General features: G+C 47.6%; 1 protein-coding gene across 2 annotated transcripts in view; it reads left to right on the top strand.

Annotated features, from left to right (window-relative positions):
* The window catches only part of LOC144754201 (E3 ubiquitin-protein ligase TRIM39-like), a 90,400-nt gene that overhangs the window by 29,375 nt on the left and 44,466 nt on the right, over positions 1 to 16,559 (top strand). For both annotated transcript variants that reach the window (XR_013594680.1, XM_078641788.1), the window contains one exon: positions 12,809 to 12,831. Coding sequence is in view for 1 of the 2 variants with exons in the window: in XM_078641788.1 (XP_078497914.1) it covers positions 12,809 to 12,831 (23 nt within the window). In the remaining variant the exon portion in view is untranslated. The remainder of the gene's footprint in view (positions 1 to 12,808; positions 12,832 to 16,559) is intronic.

Genomic DNA, 16,559 nt, shown 5'->3' with positions numbered 1-16,559 from the left:
TTAGTTTCCAGTCCTCGTGAATACTACGAATATCAGGCCTATGTAAGTAATGTTGCCACGTTTCTCAGTGTGCACGTTATTCAATTATAAAGTCCCCGTTTCCAGGCCTCAAAAGGGCCCGGACCACAGATTCAGCTCCTGTCTCCTGAAAGCCTCGCTGAGGAGCGATACAGCCCCCACCTGTATCCTCGACCCTTCACTTACTTCCTGCCTTGCAGTGCCCGGTGCACCCCGGCTCTGCCTCTGAGTCTGCCAAAAGTATGTTATAGTTCCTGCTATCAGTTCAGTCCTCCTCCTCTGCATTCCTAAGCTACTGAACTGCATCAATAGTTTCCGTCATTGTCTAGCCTTCTCGTCTCCACGTTAGAGAAATACTGTATTTAATGGTCATTTAATATTCTTCACGCACTACATGTAGAATAATGCATGGTCCAGTCTTAGAATCAAGTTAGCTTTTCCCCTCATGACTTCTAGTTTATATCAACATGTTCCCTAAACATTAGATACCAGATAGGGTTTAGGTACATGTCGCTCCGACCCTCCAGACTCTAGTCTCTGCTCCTAGAACAGAGTTCGTAGCCCCCAGTTTCTCCTAGTAACACGTCATTGCTAGTTTTCGCGCACCATTAGGTTAGAGGTCCCGGCTCCTTAGGTAGCCCCCTCCAATGTTTCCGCCCATTCATGACATATTCTGTTACGTTTTGCATCACATGTCTAAGTAAACTCCCAGTTACACCTCTTATTACTGTTATCTCTCGCGACTGCTACGCGTCACGCCTTCTACTCCACCCACTGTTACGCCTATTGCAATGTAATGCTATGTGTTTGCGCTATGTATATAAGTCAATGTTTTGTTATTAAATGTTAGCGCGCTCATCCCAGACCTAGCCCCGGCAGCTGCCGGGCCCTATTGTCCTATTCCCATGCAGGTTGTCCTGATCCTGTCCTTATGCTGTAATAAACCTGCAGAAACTCCTACTACCTCGAATCTTGACTCTTATTTATTGAGCTATCTGTTATGCTATAAGTCTAGTCAAAAATAGGGTATTATTTATTTATTTACCACAACCCAGTCGAGAGACATGCTGGATGCTAAGATTGGGGCTGTTGGGGCCGATGTGACACTTCTAAGGCAGGACCTGCGCAATGCAGTGGAGCGCATAACTGAAGCGGAGTCCAGGGTCTCAGTTGTGGAAGACGATGTCGGGACCCTGAAGAGGAAAATGGCGGCGATGGAGAATATCCAGAAGGGTCTAGCACTTAGGGTGGAGGACGCCGAAGGGCGGGCGCGCAGGAACAACCTTCGCTTTGTAGGTTTTCCGGAGGATTGTGAGAAGGGGGACATGGGACGCTTCCTTTCTCGATGGCTGGAGAGCTGGCTCCCTCTGGATACCCTGTCCAGATGCTTCGTAGTCGAACGCGCGCACCGAGCCCTGACGCAGAAACCGCCGACAGGTGAACGACCCAGGCCGGTGATCGCCAGGATTCTGAACTTTCACGATCGAGACGTTATCTTGCGAGAGGCGAGGGCCAAGGACTCTCTTTCATTTGAATCCCACAAGATCATGGTCTTCCCCGATTACACCAAGATGGTGCAGCAACAGAGACGCTCCTTCCTGGACGCCAAGGCTAAACTCCGGGGCCTAAAGATACAGTACTCCTTACTCTATCCGGCCCGCTTGCGGGTGGTCTTCCAGTCTAAAACTCACTTCTTTGAGAAGCCGGAAGATGTTTTCAGGTGGACAGATGAGACAGTGAGGGTCAGGCCGCATCCCCAACCGGGCCTTGATCCAGGCCACACGAGTGATTCCTCGCAAACCCAGAGTGACCACCAGGCCCGTAGCCGGAAGAGTAGGAAGTCCAGGTCCAGGCGCCGCAACGCCTCCAACACTGGGCGCAGTACCGCTGAGCCAGCTGATCCGGACGCTTCGGGGGGCTCTGGATGAGGTGCAATGGGTGGTCCTGACCGCCGACTGATACCAGCCGCTCCAGCGATGGCAGTGGTTCCACTGGTGCCTTGTATACCTGACGACTGCATCATGTGCTAACTGTTACGTTTTCTAACTGTCCCACAACAGGTTCAGACTCTGGGACGGGTTCGGGGTGCTCCGATACAGGGGCTGCTAACCTCCTGCATAGTTGGGAGTAGTTAGGGGGAGGGGGGAAGCTTTAGAGTCAGTGGGTGTTCGGGATCCATTGGTATGGTAGGCTTTGGGCGCTCTGTTTTGGGCCCGAGGCCGCCCATATCGCGACAGGTACTTCAATGTTTGGTGAGGTATAGGGGGGGGGAGGGGGGCAGTTGGGGAGCTTGGTTGGGGGACAGGTTGGGGTTGGGGTAGTTGGGGGGGTGGGGGAGGGTGGCACAGTGTCTGCATTACTTAGGCTACTTTCTTGTGTGTGTGTGTGGCTCCGAGAGCCCGAGTCCTTACATCTCCTCCCCATTGACTATGGTTGATCACCAACGGTCAGGCCTACCAAGGGCAAAATTGCGAGTGGTGAGCTGGAATGTCCGGGGGATGCTGGATAAAATTAAGCGAGGGGCGGTGCTGCAGCTGGGGAAGAGGGAGGGGGCGGATGTCCTCCTCCTCCAGGAGACGCACCTTCAAGGCACCAAGACCCTTAGCTTACAGAGGTTTGGCTATCAACAGGTGTTCCATGCCGGGTTTGCAAGGGGGTCCCGGGGGGTGGCGGTCCTGATACACCGAAGGCTCTCATATGTACACGAAACTCATTGGGTAGATGCACATGGCAGATACGTGTTTGTTAAAGGAATGATTGGGAATGAGCCGATGGTCTTTGGTAGCGTGTATGCCCCGCCCCCGCTGCAGGATGCCCTTATTGAGAAGTTGTTCGAGGTGTGGATCGGTATCCCGGATGTTTTGGCGATTGTGGGAGGAGACTGGAATGATGTGATGGATGGGCGGATGGATCGCTACAGGCCCGGTAGGGAACCCCAGACAGCGGCGCCGACGAGGCTTCATGGCCTGGCACAGGGCATGGGTTGGACAGATACATGGCGCTACCAGCATGCCTTGAGCCGAGAATACTCCTATGTGTCGGCTGTGCACAAGTCCTTCTCTAGGCTAGACTACCTGTTCGTACCGACTCCTTGGCTGTCGAGGGTCGCTACCACGGCCGTACTCCCCCGTGGCGTCTCGGACCACTCCCCCGTGTCCCTTGACCTGCTGCTGGACAGGAGGCGACAGCCCTTCCGCTGGCGCCAATCAGCGTGGAACCTACAGCAGGATGGCTACCGCACACGTTTGCGCGAGTCTATCTCCGATTATTGGACAGAGAATGGCGGGCCAGAGGTCGACGCCGTCACCCAGTGGGAGGCGATGAAGTCGGTGCTCAGGGGAGTGGACATTGCCTGGTGTGTGGAGGCCCGCAGGACCCATCTGCGCGAGGTGGAGGAGGCGGCGGGGCGGGTTCGGGACCTGGAGAGGGACTGTACCGCGAGTGACACGGACGAGGCGGTGGGGCCGCTCCTGCAGGCACAGCAGTTGTACTCCTCCCTGCTACACAATGAGGCACGCCAGCTTTGGCTGGCCACTCAGAGCAGGATCTATCAATGGGGGGATAAATCCAGTACCATGCTATATAGACTTTGCCAACACACCTTCCAGCCCCAGGCTCTGCCGGGCATTTGGGATGACCAAGGTGTCCAGTTGGCGGCCCCTGAGGCCATAGCTGCCAGCTTCGCGAGGTATTATGCCGATCTTTATGCCCCCCGTGAGGTCCTCTCAGCGGACGATATAGACAAATTTTTGGCAGATATCCCGCCGCGCGCCCTCCCAGAGGAGGCCAGGGATCGGCTAGACCTTCCCCTTTCTTTGGAGGAACTGGGCACGGCACTTGGGGAATTGAACACCGGCAAAGCCCCGGGACCGAACGGATTCCCGTGCGAGTTTATGAAGACCTTTCATATCCAGCTGGAGGGGCGCTACCAGTTGGCACTGGAGGCGGCCAGGGAGAGTGGACACCTACCAGCGGATTGGCGACACGCAGAAATTGTTGTTTTCTGTAAGCCAGGGAGGCCCCCGGAACAGCACTCTTCGTACAGACCGATTTCCCTCTTAAATTTCGAGGCGAAAATATTGGCCAAGGCCTTGGCCAACCGCCTTCTCCCGTACATCACTGACTTAGTACACCCTGACCAGGCGGGGTTCATGCCCCATAGAGCAACTCGGCACAACATTCGCCGGGCGCAGGTGGTGGTGGAGACGGCCCGGGCCGCCGGGATCCCAACGGCGCTCCTCCTGGCAGATATCGACCGAGCCTTTGACTCTCTCAGCTGGGTGTACCTTAGGGCACTGCTGTCCCGCCTTAATCTCGGGCCGGTTTTCCTCTCATACTTGAGCTTGCTCTATACGGACCTGACCGCGTCGGTGCGGGTGGCGGGAGCGGCGTCCGAGTCCTTCCCCATCGGACGGGGCACCAGGCAGGGATGCCCTCTCTCCCCCTACCTATTCGCCCTGGCCATGGAGCCTATGGCGGCGTGGGTGAGGATGGATGCGCAACTCCGGGGACTGGAATGGGACATGGGCCCCTCCGACCGTATTGCGCTCTACGCCGACGATGTCCTGTTCTTCCTCACGGACCTCAATCGGTCCGGACCCAGGGTCCTGGAGATAATGAAAGTTTTCGGGGAGATTTCAGGATTGCATCTGAATGTGCAGAAGTCCAAGCTGTGGGCTCTGGGCGGCGGAGACAGGCCGGGTGATTGGGCCTTGACACTGCAGAGCGCGGTGGGGGGCCTCAAATACCTGGGTATCTTTCTTACAGATGTTCCGGACTTGGCATGGGAGCGCAATGTGGTGCCTGTGTGGGACAGGGTGCGTTCGGACATAAAAACCTGGTCCAGAATGCCACTGAACATATATGGCCGGTCGGCGATCTTTAAAATGATGGCCCTGCCGCGCCTTCTATACCAATTGCAGAACCACCCATACCCCATTGCACCGCAGTGGTTTCGCCAAGTGAACGCCGCTCTCAGTCAGTTCCTTTGGGCTGGGGGAGTGGCGAGAGTGGCTCTCCGCACCTGCTTCCTTTCTACGTACTGCGGGGGCCTGGCCACCTCGGACATCTTATCATACTATCAGGCGGCGCACCTGCTGGTGCTTAACGACTGGTGGTATGGGGATCGGGGCGACCCGACTTATGCCCTGGAGCGGTACCTGATGGACCCAGACACGGTCCACACCATTCTTTATTCGGCAGCTATCAGGAAACGACTCCCCATGGTCACTCAGGTGGTCTTCCGGGTGTGGCGCGCTGCCTTGCGCCGTATGGGATGGTGGAACAGATTGACGAGGGAGACCCCGCTGTGGCAGAACGGCCGTCTCCCGGAGCTGGCGTCCCTACAGGGATTCAGGAGCTGGGATGATATCGGTATCTCCACGCTCGGCAGCGTCATGAGGGGCACCACCCTTAAGTCTTTCCAGATGTTGAGGGAGGAATATGACATGCCCAAAACTCAATTCTTTAAATATTTGCAACTACGTCATGCACTATCTCCCTCCCTGGTGGGCTTGGAATCTCTGCCCGAGTTTAGCCCCCTGGAGGCCAAGGTGTTCATGGGGGAACTAGAGGAGAAAAAGATCTCCAATATATACCAAACTCTGGTCACGCACTGTTCCTCCTCTCTTGATGGATTACGTTCTGCATGGGAGAGAGATCTTGGTGCGTTCGAAGAAGAGGACTGGAGAGAAGCCCTGGAGGCCCCTAAGGGGGCGGCCATTGCGATGCGCCTCCGCTTTATTCAGTTTAAATACTTACATAGGGCCTACTTTACCAGAGAGCGGTTGTGGAAAGCAGGGTTGATTGCCTCCCCCGAATGCTTGAGATGTGGCCGGGCGGTTGGAACGTTTGTCCATACTGTGTGGTCGTGTGCGAACTTGGCCAGGTACTGGGTGGGGGTCTGGGACTGTTTGGCTGAGGTTCTGGGCTGGGACCTTCCCCGATCACCGCAACTTGGCTTGCTTCATGTTATGGAGCAGGTGGGGGGCAACATTTACAAGCGTCACTTACTGGTCCTGGGCCTTACTGTAGCCAAGCGGGACATAGTCAGGGCCTGGAAGGACCCCAGGGCCCCTTTGTTGGAGGTTTGGAGACGAGGATTGGACTTTTGCATGGGACTTGAGCGCCCGATCTTTGAGGCCAGGGGTTGCCCCCGGAAACATTTTAAGATATGGAAAAGATGGGCGGACTACAGGGGACTGTGGCTGGAACCACCGATGGCCCAGGACACTGGGGAAGACCTTTAACTACTGTACCCTGGGCGACAGGGAGTACGCACACTGGCTATTATTATATTCTAGGCCTTGAGATTAGCAGACACTGGGAGGGGGGCGGGGTTGGGTCAGGGGAGTTAGGGAGTTGGGGGGTTGGGTGTTTAATGCAATAATGCTTGTACTGAATGCATATCCTTTTTTCTATATGCTTATGCTCGTTGGTCCTGCGTTGTGATGCGGGACGATGTCCTTATGCTCTGTGTAATGTCAGTACTTGAAAATAAAATTTTGTTCTGAAAAAAAAAAAAACAATTGTTATTAGAGAGCACATCTACTGTGTCTGTATGTAACATTAGGAAAAAACGAAAAAATATGTGTAAAAATGATGAACCTTTTAATGCTAACAAAATGATATGCACAGTTGTATAAATGTTCAGAAAAATTTTCATTTAAGAAAAAGAGAAAGATAAATAAAAATAAATGTGTTTTTGATAAATAACTTGTAGTTTCCTCTCTGGCATCTCCTCTATAAATGTTTGAGATTTATTCAATGTAAAAAGAAATATAGGTCCCCACAGAGGTATTTGTATCTTTTGCTTGCGCTAGGTCGCACCATCCTTCGATTGACTGGTGTGAACAGCTGGCAACTTACTTCCAGTCTAAGATCTTTACCATTCAAAGCCAGTGTGTCCTCCGGCTCTCGGCCTGGTGATGGGTTAATGGATATGATACAGACAAGCATGTTTTTTTTTTAACTTATGCAATTTTCTCCAACTTTCATCCTATTTCACTGGAGCGGTCTTTTATAGCCTTGAGTAACATTAAAGCTTTCGGGGCGTGCGTAATTAACCCTTTAGCGTATAATGTGCTTAATTTGTCATTAACAACAGCCACGTGCCAAGATCTTGGGAGCAAGCTAAAATTCTGCACTTGTTGAAGAAACCATATGCTGATAGGGGGGGTATAGTCTAATTATAGTCCTATTTCTTTGCTACCAGCGCTATCCAAGATATTGGAGAAGCATGTGAATCCACAGCTCTGTCTATATCTGAAATCCAAAAACCTGCTCCACCCTAGCCAGTCCTGCTTCACACCCACCACTCAGATAGCACTTGTGTAGGTTACTGAGTACATCAAAGACACGTAGATGTCGGTGGAAAACCTGAGCTATTCATGTTCTCCAATTCTAGACTCCTGGCTTGACTACAGTCCATTGGCATAGTGGGTCCTGCTTTGGACAGACTTGTCTCCTTTTTGGAAGGCAGAAGTCAATAGGTTTGGGTTCCTCCCTTGTCCTCAGAGCACGTGAGTGGACAGTGAGAGTTCCCCAGGGTTCTGCCTTGAGTCCAACAATATTTATTATATATCTCACCTTCGTGCTCATGTAGCAGAAGCCCTGGGAGAGAAAGTTATATCTTATGCTGATGATACTCAGCTGTTGTTCTCATTGGCAAAGGAGAAGAGTTTGCAAGGTGGCTGATTAACACCCGCCTCACGGCAATCTTTAGTTGGTTAGCGAATCATCACGTCAAGTGCAATGCTGAAAAAACTGAGATTCTTTTTTTGGGGCAATACTTCTCCAGAAACCTGGCAGACTTTCTGGCCCGAAAATTCCCCCCTCCCCTGGCCTCCCTTCCAGACCCTCAGAGAGACATTGCCAAGAACTTAGGGGTCGAATTTGGTGATAGCCTGTCCTTGTGGAGAATCAGGGGTCCCTACCTCATCTGAAGGGCGGAGCAGACAGGGGTCTCCCGCCCCCACGCCGGCACGAACAGCATCCCTAGGTCATCGGACTTCCTCTCTTCACCCACAGGGTCCGCTAACCGACGACGACCCGGAAACTGACAAACCGGAAACCGGAAGTGAAGTCCCTACTAGTGACCCGGAACCCGAACCATCCGGAAGCGGAAGTGCGTCTACTACGCTCCACCAGGAACATAGAAAAGTCAGGAGAGCAGTCAAGACGGAGTTCAGCCCAGCGGACTCGTGGCAGGAGAAAGCGAACGGCGCGGAACCCCCGACGGAGAGCGGAAGACGAGAGGAGATCGTAGAGAAGACGGAAAGCGGAGAGGAGGAGGACGAAGAGGACCTGTGGTCGGAGGACTGGTGGCGACCTCCGGAGGTGGCTGGAGAGCGGCCGCAACTCGGATGAGAGTTGCGGCGGGGCACGTGAGTACCCTCTATCCTTTCTCCGTGTCCCTTTGTAATTATAGTGTACATACCTGTAAGACCTGTATATAGAGCGTCACGAGCACCCTGCACTGCCCCCATAGATAAAGGAAGTGTCACGAGCACCTTGTATATATACATCACCATCCTCGCACTGACCCCGACACCCCAGGCACTGTACCCCTCCCGCTTGCTCCGTCGACCTTAACCCCCTCTGCCCTTCCCCCCTCCCACACGTTTCCTTTCCTGGCCACTCACTCCCGGTGAAGGTGACGGTACTCGGTAGTCCTTGTCGGACTGGACTAACCCCACTTTGTTCTCTCTCTTACATATCTCCGAGGAGACCCATCACTCGACCGACATCTGATTACAACAAACTACCGAGGATCCTGAACAAGACATCAACCCTACAACAGAACCCACCCGCCACGACGTTCTCTCCGGACTACCTCCCCTATATCTCTGTGGAACCCTACTGTGTGTGCCTTACCTGTGAATAAAATCCTAAATCATAGCTCACTACCTCCGGCCTCCCAGCCTGTTATTCCGGCCCGCCCAACCCACAACTCCACAGTCCTTTAGGCCCACATTAAGTCAATGGTTGGCACTTGCTTTGGTGTAATGTGTTCTTTGAAAATGTTCTTATACAATTTGTCCTTCTTTGCAAAAAAAAAAAACAGTTATCCAGACCTTGATAACCTCGAGTTTCTTTTGAGTTTGCCACTTAGAGCATATATGTCCCCTCATCTGCGCACTCTTCGTGGGTTTTCCCTCAGGAAAGAAATCCTGTTCAAGGCACTAGTGCTAGTTCACGGAGCACTGTATCAGACCGGTGCGGTCTACTTCAGAACAAGGTTCAGTTTCCATGTTCCATCAAGAAACCTGAGGTCTGCCAAAAACCTACTAGCAGTGACTCCCAGAATTAGGCATGCTAGAGCGGGAGGTAGATCACTGGTCCATCTTACACCTTCAGCTTGGAACAAGCTCCCTCCTGAGCTCCGTGCTCTAAGCATCGTTGTAGCGTTTGTGCAGGATTGAAACGACTGGACCTATTTTCAAAGAATTTAGGTAGCACCAAGCAGATGGGTCCTAGACGACTGCACTACCAGGGCTAGTCACAAATTTTGATACAGTATATTGCCCACCTCAAATGGCCTGCTGCTAGTAGACCACAAAAAAATATATCACAAGCTAGTTTGAATGAGGCAACATATAGAGAACAGAAAAATGTGTAAGCATTCAATGATATGACATATTCAGATGCTGTTTTTCAACTTTTATTTTCAGCAATGTAAAGTATGCAGATGACGAAACCAGCCAACGCGTTTCACCCAAACATGGGCTTCTTCAGGGCAAAGAAAACCATTTTTAGGTGATGAAATGATCCTTCACATGTAGTCAATGAGGCGGCAAGAACTGTTATTTCTGAGTGGAGAATAGCAAAGCTCTCAAGTAGATGGGGGATTCGCACTTGAGTAACTCCGAATCCCATAGAAACCTCGTCGTGTCCTTGTGAGCCGTGTCCGGAAGCCGTCTGTCAGGCAGCAGAATCAAGTGCCAACTTATAATAAAAGATGAAAAACAGCATCTGAATATGTCTTATCATTGAATGCTTACACTTTTTTCTGTTCTCTATATGTTGCCTCTCATTCAAACTAGCTTGTGGACCTATTTTCACTTCAGACTTGGAGAGCTACGGGACAGTCCTTGGAGTAGCTGCGAGCGTTACAAGTCGCATTCAACATCAATCAAAATATCACACACTGTGTCGTGTGGACTCATTCAGAAAATTGCAGACTGCACTGGTTCATGTGATAACATTCAGAATATCACAGATTGTGTCGGGTGAACTCACTCATATTACCAACTGCTGTGTCATGGGACCAAGGACCCTGATTCGACAAATTGCCAGAGGTATTGGAAGTGACATCACACACTCTTTGAAGTTAATGGCATCACAGGAAATTATTTCATATGACCTTTTACCCTAAATGTCCATTGGAAGTTGTGTCACATGACCTTAACCCTGAAGACATTACAATAATTGGAATCACTGACGTTCTATAATAACTGCAGGCTAGTAATACACAACACAGACAGGTGGCCATATTAGAAACCACCTGTATTAGGGAGGTGACCAGATCTTTGGAAGTCGTGGGATATTATACTTACCCTATATTTTAGTGAGCCAGAACTCTTCTAGTGGGCTCGGTGGGAGGGAAAGGGAGGGAGAGTTCCCAGCAAGAAATGTTTTTAAAAATCTGAGCTAATAGTGTATTAGGAAGCACAATTTCCACATAAGTTTCACAAAAGCCAGCGGTTCTGAAAGGGTACTCATTTATATTCAAGTACTTTCAAGGTGTGTCAAGCCAAAGAAACCTGCCACCCACCCCCAAGTAGTTAACCCCTTTGTTTTTCGGATGTGCTATGGATGCCCCTTGAGGTCAAAGATCAGCTCCATTGTGCCAGGGTCAACATGTTATCAGGGGTGCCCCTCATATGCCATACATGTCCCTTCATGCCACATATTACCTACAATATCCCAGTGCCAGAATTTAGCAATGAATGCCATCACATACCTTAGGTTACCCTTAGGTCAAATGACATCTTGTACATCAGAGATAGAAGTCATGGTTGCCCCCCCCCCCATATGACATGGTTTCCTCCCTTATGCCTAAAAGCATCTGCAATGAGCTAGTGCAAGCCTTTTGCTATGGGTGCCCCCATGCCAACCATTTCTTTAAGTATGCCAGTATTTTTCAATAAATGTAAATGTAAATGTAAATGTAGTTTACTTGTAAAGCGCACAGCTGCCCCAGCAACGGGGCGTCCCGGCGCTGTATAACTCTGGGGAACCCGTCCTGGCTTTCCCTGTGGGAAGGTCCCTGCTGGAGTCCCCAAGGTGGAGCCAGGCATCCCCGGAATTGGTGGGGCCATTGTGGAGATTAGGCAAGCTAATGCCCAGAGTTGCCGAGTGTGATCCCTGATTAGAGTAAGCGCCGAAGCGAGAATTATCGAGTCCGCTGACCAAGGTACACAACCCTGCCGCGTCGGGAATCGAACCCTGGTCCCGGCCGACTTCTGCTCTCGGATCTGCCACCTCTAACCAGTGAGCCACACTATTCCACATAGGTTCCCATCATGCCATGAATTACCTCCAGCATGCCAGAAGCAGTAGTTTTCACAGGTGCCTGTCATGCTAACAATTCCCTCTAGTGTGCTGCATTTTTCAGTTGGTTCCCTTTATGCCATGAATTGCCTCCAGGATGCCAGCAGTAGAATTTTTCCACGGGTCCCTCTATAAACTACAAATTACTTTTAATATGTAAGGGCCAATGGCAGACCTGCAAGCATAACATCACATTCTTACTCACATTTACTTACATTCACTCAACCACACTCATTCACACTCACACTCAATGATTCATTCTCAATTACACTAATTTATTCTCAAACACTCTAACTCACTCTCACTCATTCCAACTCTGACTCCAACATACTTACTCATCCTCACACACACTAACTCAGTCATTCTCACACACTCTCACTCATTCTCACTAACATTCACTCTAACTCATACTTTCTCACTCATGTGCACTCACTCTTATTGTCATTCATTCTGACTTACTCATACTCGCTGACACTAAGCTAATGTATTCTCACTCACTACCTTTAAGTTGCTCTCACTCACTGATACTCGCAGACACTCATGCTCACACATACTGACACACACTTACAAGCACACACTCTCTTTCACACAAACACACTCTCACCCACAAGCACACACACTACATACATTTAAAAAACGTTTTTACTTACAATATTCGTCACTGAACTTCTCATTCTGGATCCTGGTGCTCCTTTTTGCATTACAAAAATAGTGAATAATAAACTATTTTTCACTTTTAGTGCAATACAACATTGGTAGAAAACAAAGGGGGAGCAAGACTTCCAAAAGGGCGAGATGCCTCTGTCTTCTTGGTACTCATTGTGCTACCTCTGAAGCCAGAGGTCCAAGCAGTGCCAGAGGTCACAAGGGCAAGCCAGGAGTTGCAGTTGTGACCCTTGGCATTCCCTTAATGATGCCCATGCATGTGACCCTGTTGAGAACGTCATACAATGTGTCAAGTGACCCCATTCAGAATATCACAATGTGCTGTGTTTTGTGTCTCCGTTCAAAATGATACTGTGCTATGTCATTACAATTAGGAATATCAGTTTCTGCTATGTCATGTGACCTCATTCAGAATATCACATTCGATGCCACTGAATGTGCTGTGTCATGTGATACGGTAAATGTTTTAAAACTATAGATGTTAAAAGTGTTTCACCCCCTAAAATACTGCCATAACTTTAACAGCTTCAGTGGAAACTGATTTCACTGTGTTTGTTTCTTTGTTTTGCAGGATGTCAGAAGCACCCTGAGCAGGTAAGGCTGGTTTATTATTCTGCTCTCAGTGGAGAAGGTCTCACTGCTGCAGTGTGTAAATTCCACTATTAAGCTCGCACAAAGTGCTAGGTAACTCTCAGATCCTCATCAAATCACTTTGCACCCTCAAAAAACCCTGTAAATACCAGGAAAATACCTTGAAATCTTCTGAAAATGTAAGTCCTCAAAAAACTCCCTTGTGCCATCAGGAAACTCTCTTAAATTTCCATAAATCCCTGCTAGTCCTGAAATAATTGCTAAAGAAAGGAGCTGCTGCACTCACAAAACATAGTTGCATCTTTAAAACTTGATTGAAGTGCTCAAAAAAATCTTGTAAGGAGAGCACCTATATCATGGTGTTGCTGGTACATGAAAAACCTTTGAAGAAAAGAGACAAGAGGCGTTTGACAAAACAGGAACAGTTTGTTTAATTAAACACAGCGGCCGGGAGAACAGTTACAGTAACGGAGTCTGAGGACTGCCTTAAATTACAATTGAACTGTAGCATTCTTATAAACAGTTCATTATAGGCAATAAAATGTTTCTGACGATCCATGTATGGTAGGGAATGTAAGTTGCTGCCTCTAGAGTCATAAATTAATTTTAATAGATAACCAAGATGGGCCTCGACGCTGTGTGGACACAATGTGGTCAGTGTGTGACGCGCCAGATGTCTGGCATGGAGAGCATGTGCTCAATACTTGTGCTGTGCTCAGATTAGCTTTTTATTCCTAAATTATGTAGCATCTGACTTTATGGTGTTTTAGGAGTGCACTGTTAATTGTGGTAATTGATTTAATAATTATGTGTTCATTATTAATTTGTTAATTATTATTATTCAATTGGTAATTATTTTAATTGTGTGCATTGTGTGTTAATAGGGGAGTAGAGTGGGAAGTAATTTAATTGTAATATATGTTTTAATATTTATAATATAATGTTTATTTAATGTTATTTTATAGTGTTATTTGTGTGAATTAATTTATTGCTAATTGGTTTTATTTTGTTTGGTAATTGTTAGTAAATAATTGATTAATTGTTAATAAATTATGTTAATTGTGTCATGTGTGGTGTCAATTATAGGGGAATATGGTGGGAGGTAAAATATTTATAATTAAATAGTTATTTGTTAATTAATGCTAAATAATTAATTAAATATTAAATATTCTAATTGTGGAATAAATTAGATGTGTGAGTTGTGGCGGTTATGTGTAAAAGTTGTGAAGGCATTTAAAAAAAAAAGAATGATTTATTGTTAATTTATTATTATAAATTTAGTTTGGGAAATTGTGTTAATATTTGTAGGTGTGTGTTTTTGTGTATATTGGGGTAGAGGGTTGAAAGTAATATACTTTAAATAAAATAAACATTAGTTGATAATTTATATTCATGTATTAATTGATAAATATTGTCAGTAATTGTTTTGTTTTTATTTTGTTTGGTGATTTAGGTTCAATAGCTGCTATGTTTTGTTTTATCCCCTCCGCTATTCAACACTTTCCCAACTGTTGCACTCATTGGAGTGGGAATAGTAATTTTTACCCCTCCGCTATCCAACACTTTCCAGCACCTGCTGGTGTGGGAATAGTAATTTTTACCCCTACACTATCCAACATTTACACATCTTTTGCACTTGCTGGAGTGGGAATAGTAATTTTTACCCCCCTGCTATCCAAAACTTTCCCTACTGTTGCACTCCCTGGAGTGGGAATAATAATTTTTACCCCCACGCTATGCAACACTTTCTCTAATGTTGTATATGTTGGAGTGGGAATAGTCATTTTTACCACTCCGCTATCCTACACTTAGGGCATCATTAGGATGCTCACGGTAAAAGGGACCACCCGTCATATGTGCGGGGTCCCGTGAGTGACATTAGGATGCACCCGCCATACTGGCAGGCATATCCTGCATTCAGCACCGCCCGCCGCAATGCCAAAAATGCATGTTGTGCGGTGACTGTCATGTTGTGCATGCACATGAAGGGGAGTACCATAGGTACACCCTATGTGCCCCCTCCAACCGCCTAACATCCTGGGGGCCCGCAACGGGCCCCCAAACTAAAAAAACGCATGCCTTTCCATGGCGGCGTTGCCGCCACGGACAGGCTCCCTTCCTCCTGCATCCAGCGGTGGAGAGTCTTCCCATCCGCCGAGGTCTCCCCGCCATACTAATATGGCGGGGGGAAATGGGTCGCGAGCAGGCTAGGATTTAGGGCGGATCGCCACCGCCATGTGGGCGGTGGCGATCCGCCCTACATCCTAATGGGCCCCTTACTCTATTGTTGCACTCCCTGGAGTGGGAATAGTAATTTTATCCCCTACGCTATCCAACACTTTCCCTACTGTTGTACTTATTGGAGTGGGAATAGTAAATTATTCCCCTCCACTATCCAACACTTTTCCTACTGTTGCACTGGCTGGAGTGGGAATAGTAATTTTTACCCCTCCGTTCTCCAACACTTTCCCTACTGTTGCACTCGCTGGAGTGAGAATAGTAAATTATTCCCCTTTGCTATCCAACACTTTCCCTACTGTTGTACTCAATGTAGTGTACAATGTAGTTAAAAAAATAATAAATATTTAAATTTAATATATTTATATATATTTTTTTTTAATGTTTTCTAACATTTTATATTTTATTAAAATAATTATTTCTTTAATATTTAGTAAATATATATATATTACATTTTATATATGTACGTCTAATTTATTTTTACCTACATTTATTACTTATAATTGTTAACATTTTCTAGTACTTACCATTATAAAGATAGGATGTCGAGATTTTTTACATCAATATTTATTTCCCGATATTTTGGGAACACAATATTCTGTCTGTAGATATTCTGTCAGTAATCCCTCCATCCATGTGTGCTTTATTGGGGCCAATCGCAGGCCATGCATGCTTAACTGGGGTCAATCTCCCTTGACCATTGTAATGTCACTGCGCGTATCTGTGAGATTGATCTAAGATTTCCAGTTCGTGCATTTGTCGGCTGGCTACCTGCCACCCCACCTGGCAATCAAAACCTCATGCCTAGGTCTCAGTGCTTTCTTGACTACGTATTTGTGAGTCAGGGTCGATGTGGAGTTCACAACGGGCAAATTTGTTAATACGGACGCAATTTTGTTCACATCCATGAATGTATTGTTTCTCATATCAGCATATATATTTTCCAAATTAATAATGGTACACCTTAGTTAGGTTTACAGCTGGTATTTCCTCCGAACTCTGAGTTACCATGATCCCTAGATACCCAATCAGATATCTAGTGTGAAGACCAACCTTCTCTTTAGCCCATGTCATAATCTCTGTCTTCACCTTATAGAGAAGATATTCTAACAGACTCCCAAAATCTCTGGCATGCATCACAAGCTTAGGAACAGAGAGCTCTGGGTTCGATGTACACAGAACTATGTCATCAGCGCACAGTGTTTTTTTTGGTTAGTAATCCTTCATTATCAAAGGAAACAATGGTCTTATCCTGCCAAATCATCTTGAAAAAGGGCTCAAAATATAAACGAAACTTAATTGATGACCAAGGAAACCCCTGCCTAGTTACCATGGATATCTGAAACAAAGCTGTAAGTTCACCATTAACCAAAATCTTGGCTGCCGGCACCTTATATAACATTTGAAATCATAATACTTCGATACCTCCCAAAGATAGACACAGTTAACCCTATCAAATGCTTTAGCAACATCAATTCTTGTGATTGGCAACA

Source organism: Lissotriton helveticus, chromosome 5_1 (assembly GCF_964261635.1).
Source record: "Lissotriton helveticus chromosome 5_1, aLisHel1.1, whole genome shotgun sequence".
Taxonomy (NCBI): Eukaryota; Metazoa; Chordata; class Amphibia; order Caudata; family Salamandridae; genus Lissotriton; species Lissotriton helveticus.
This window is presented reverse-complemented; position numbering and strand designations above follow the sequence as displayed.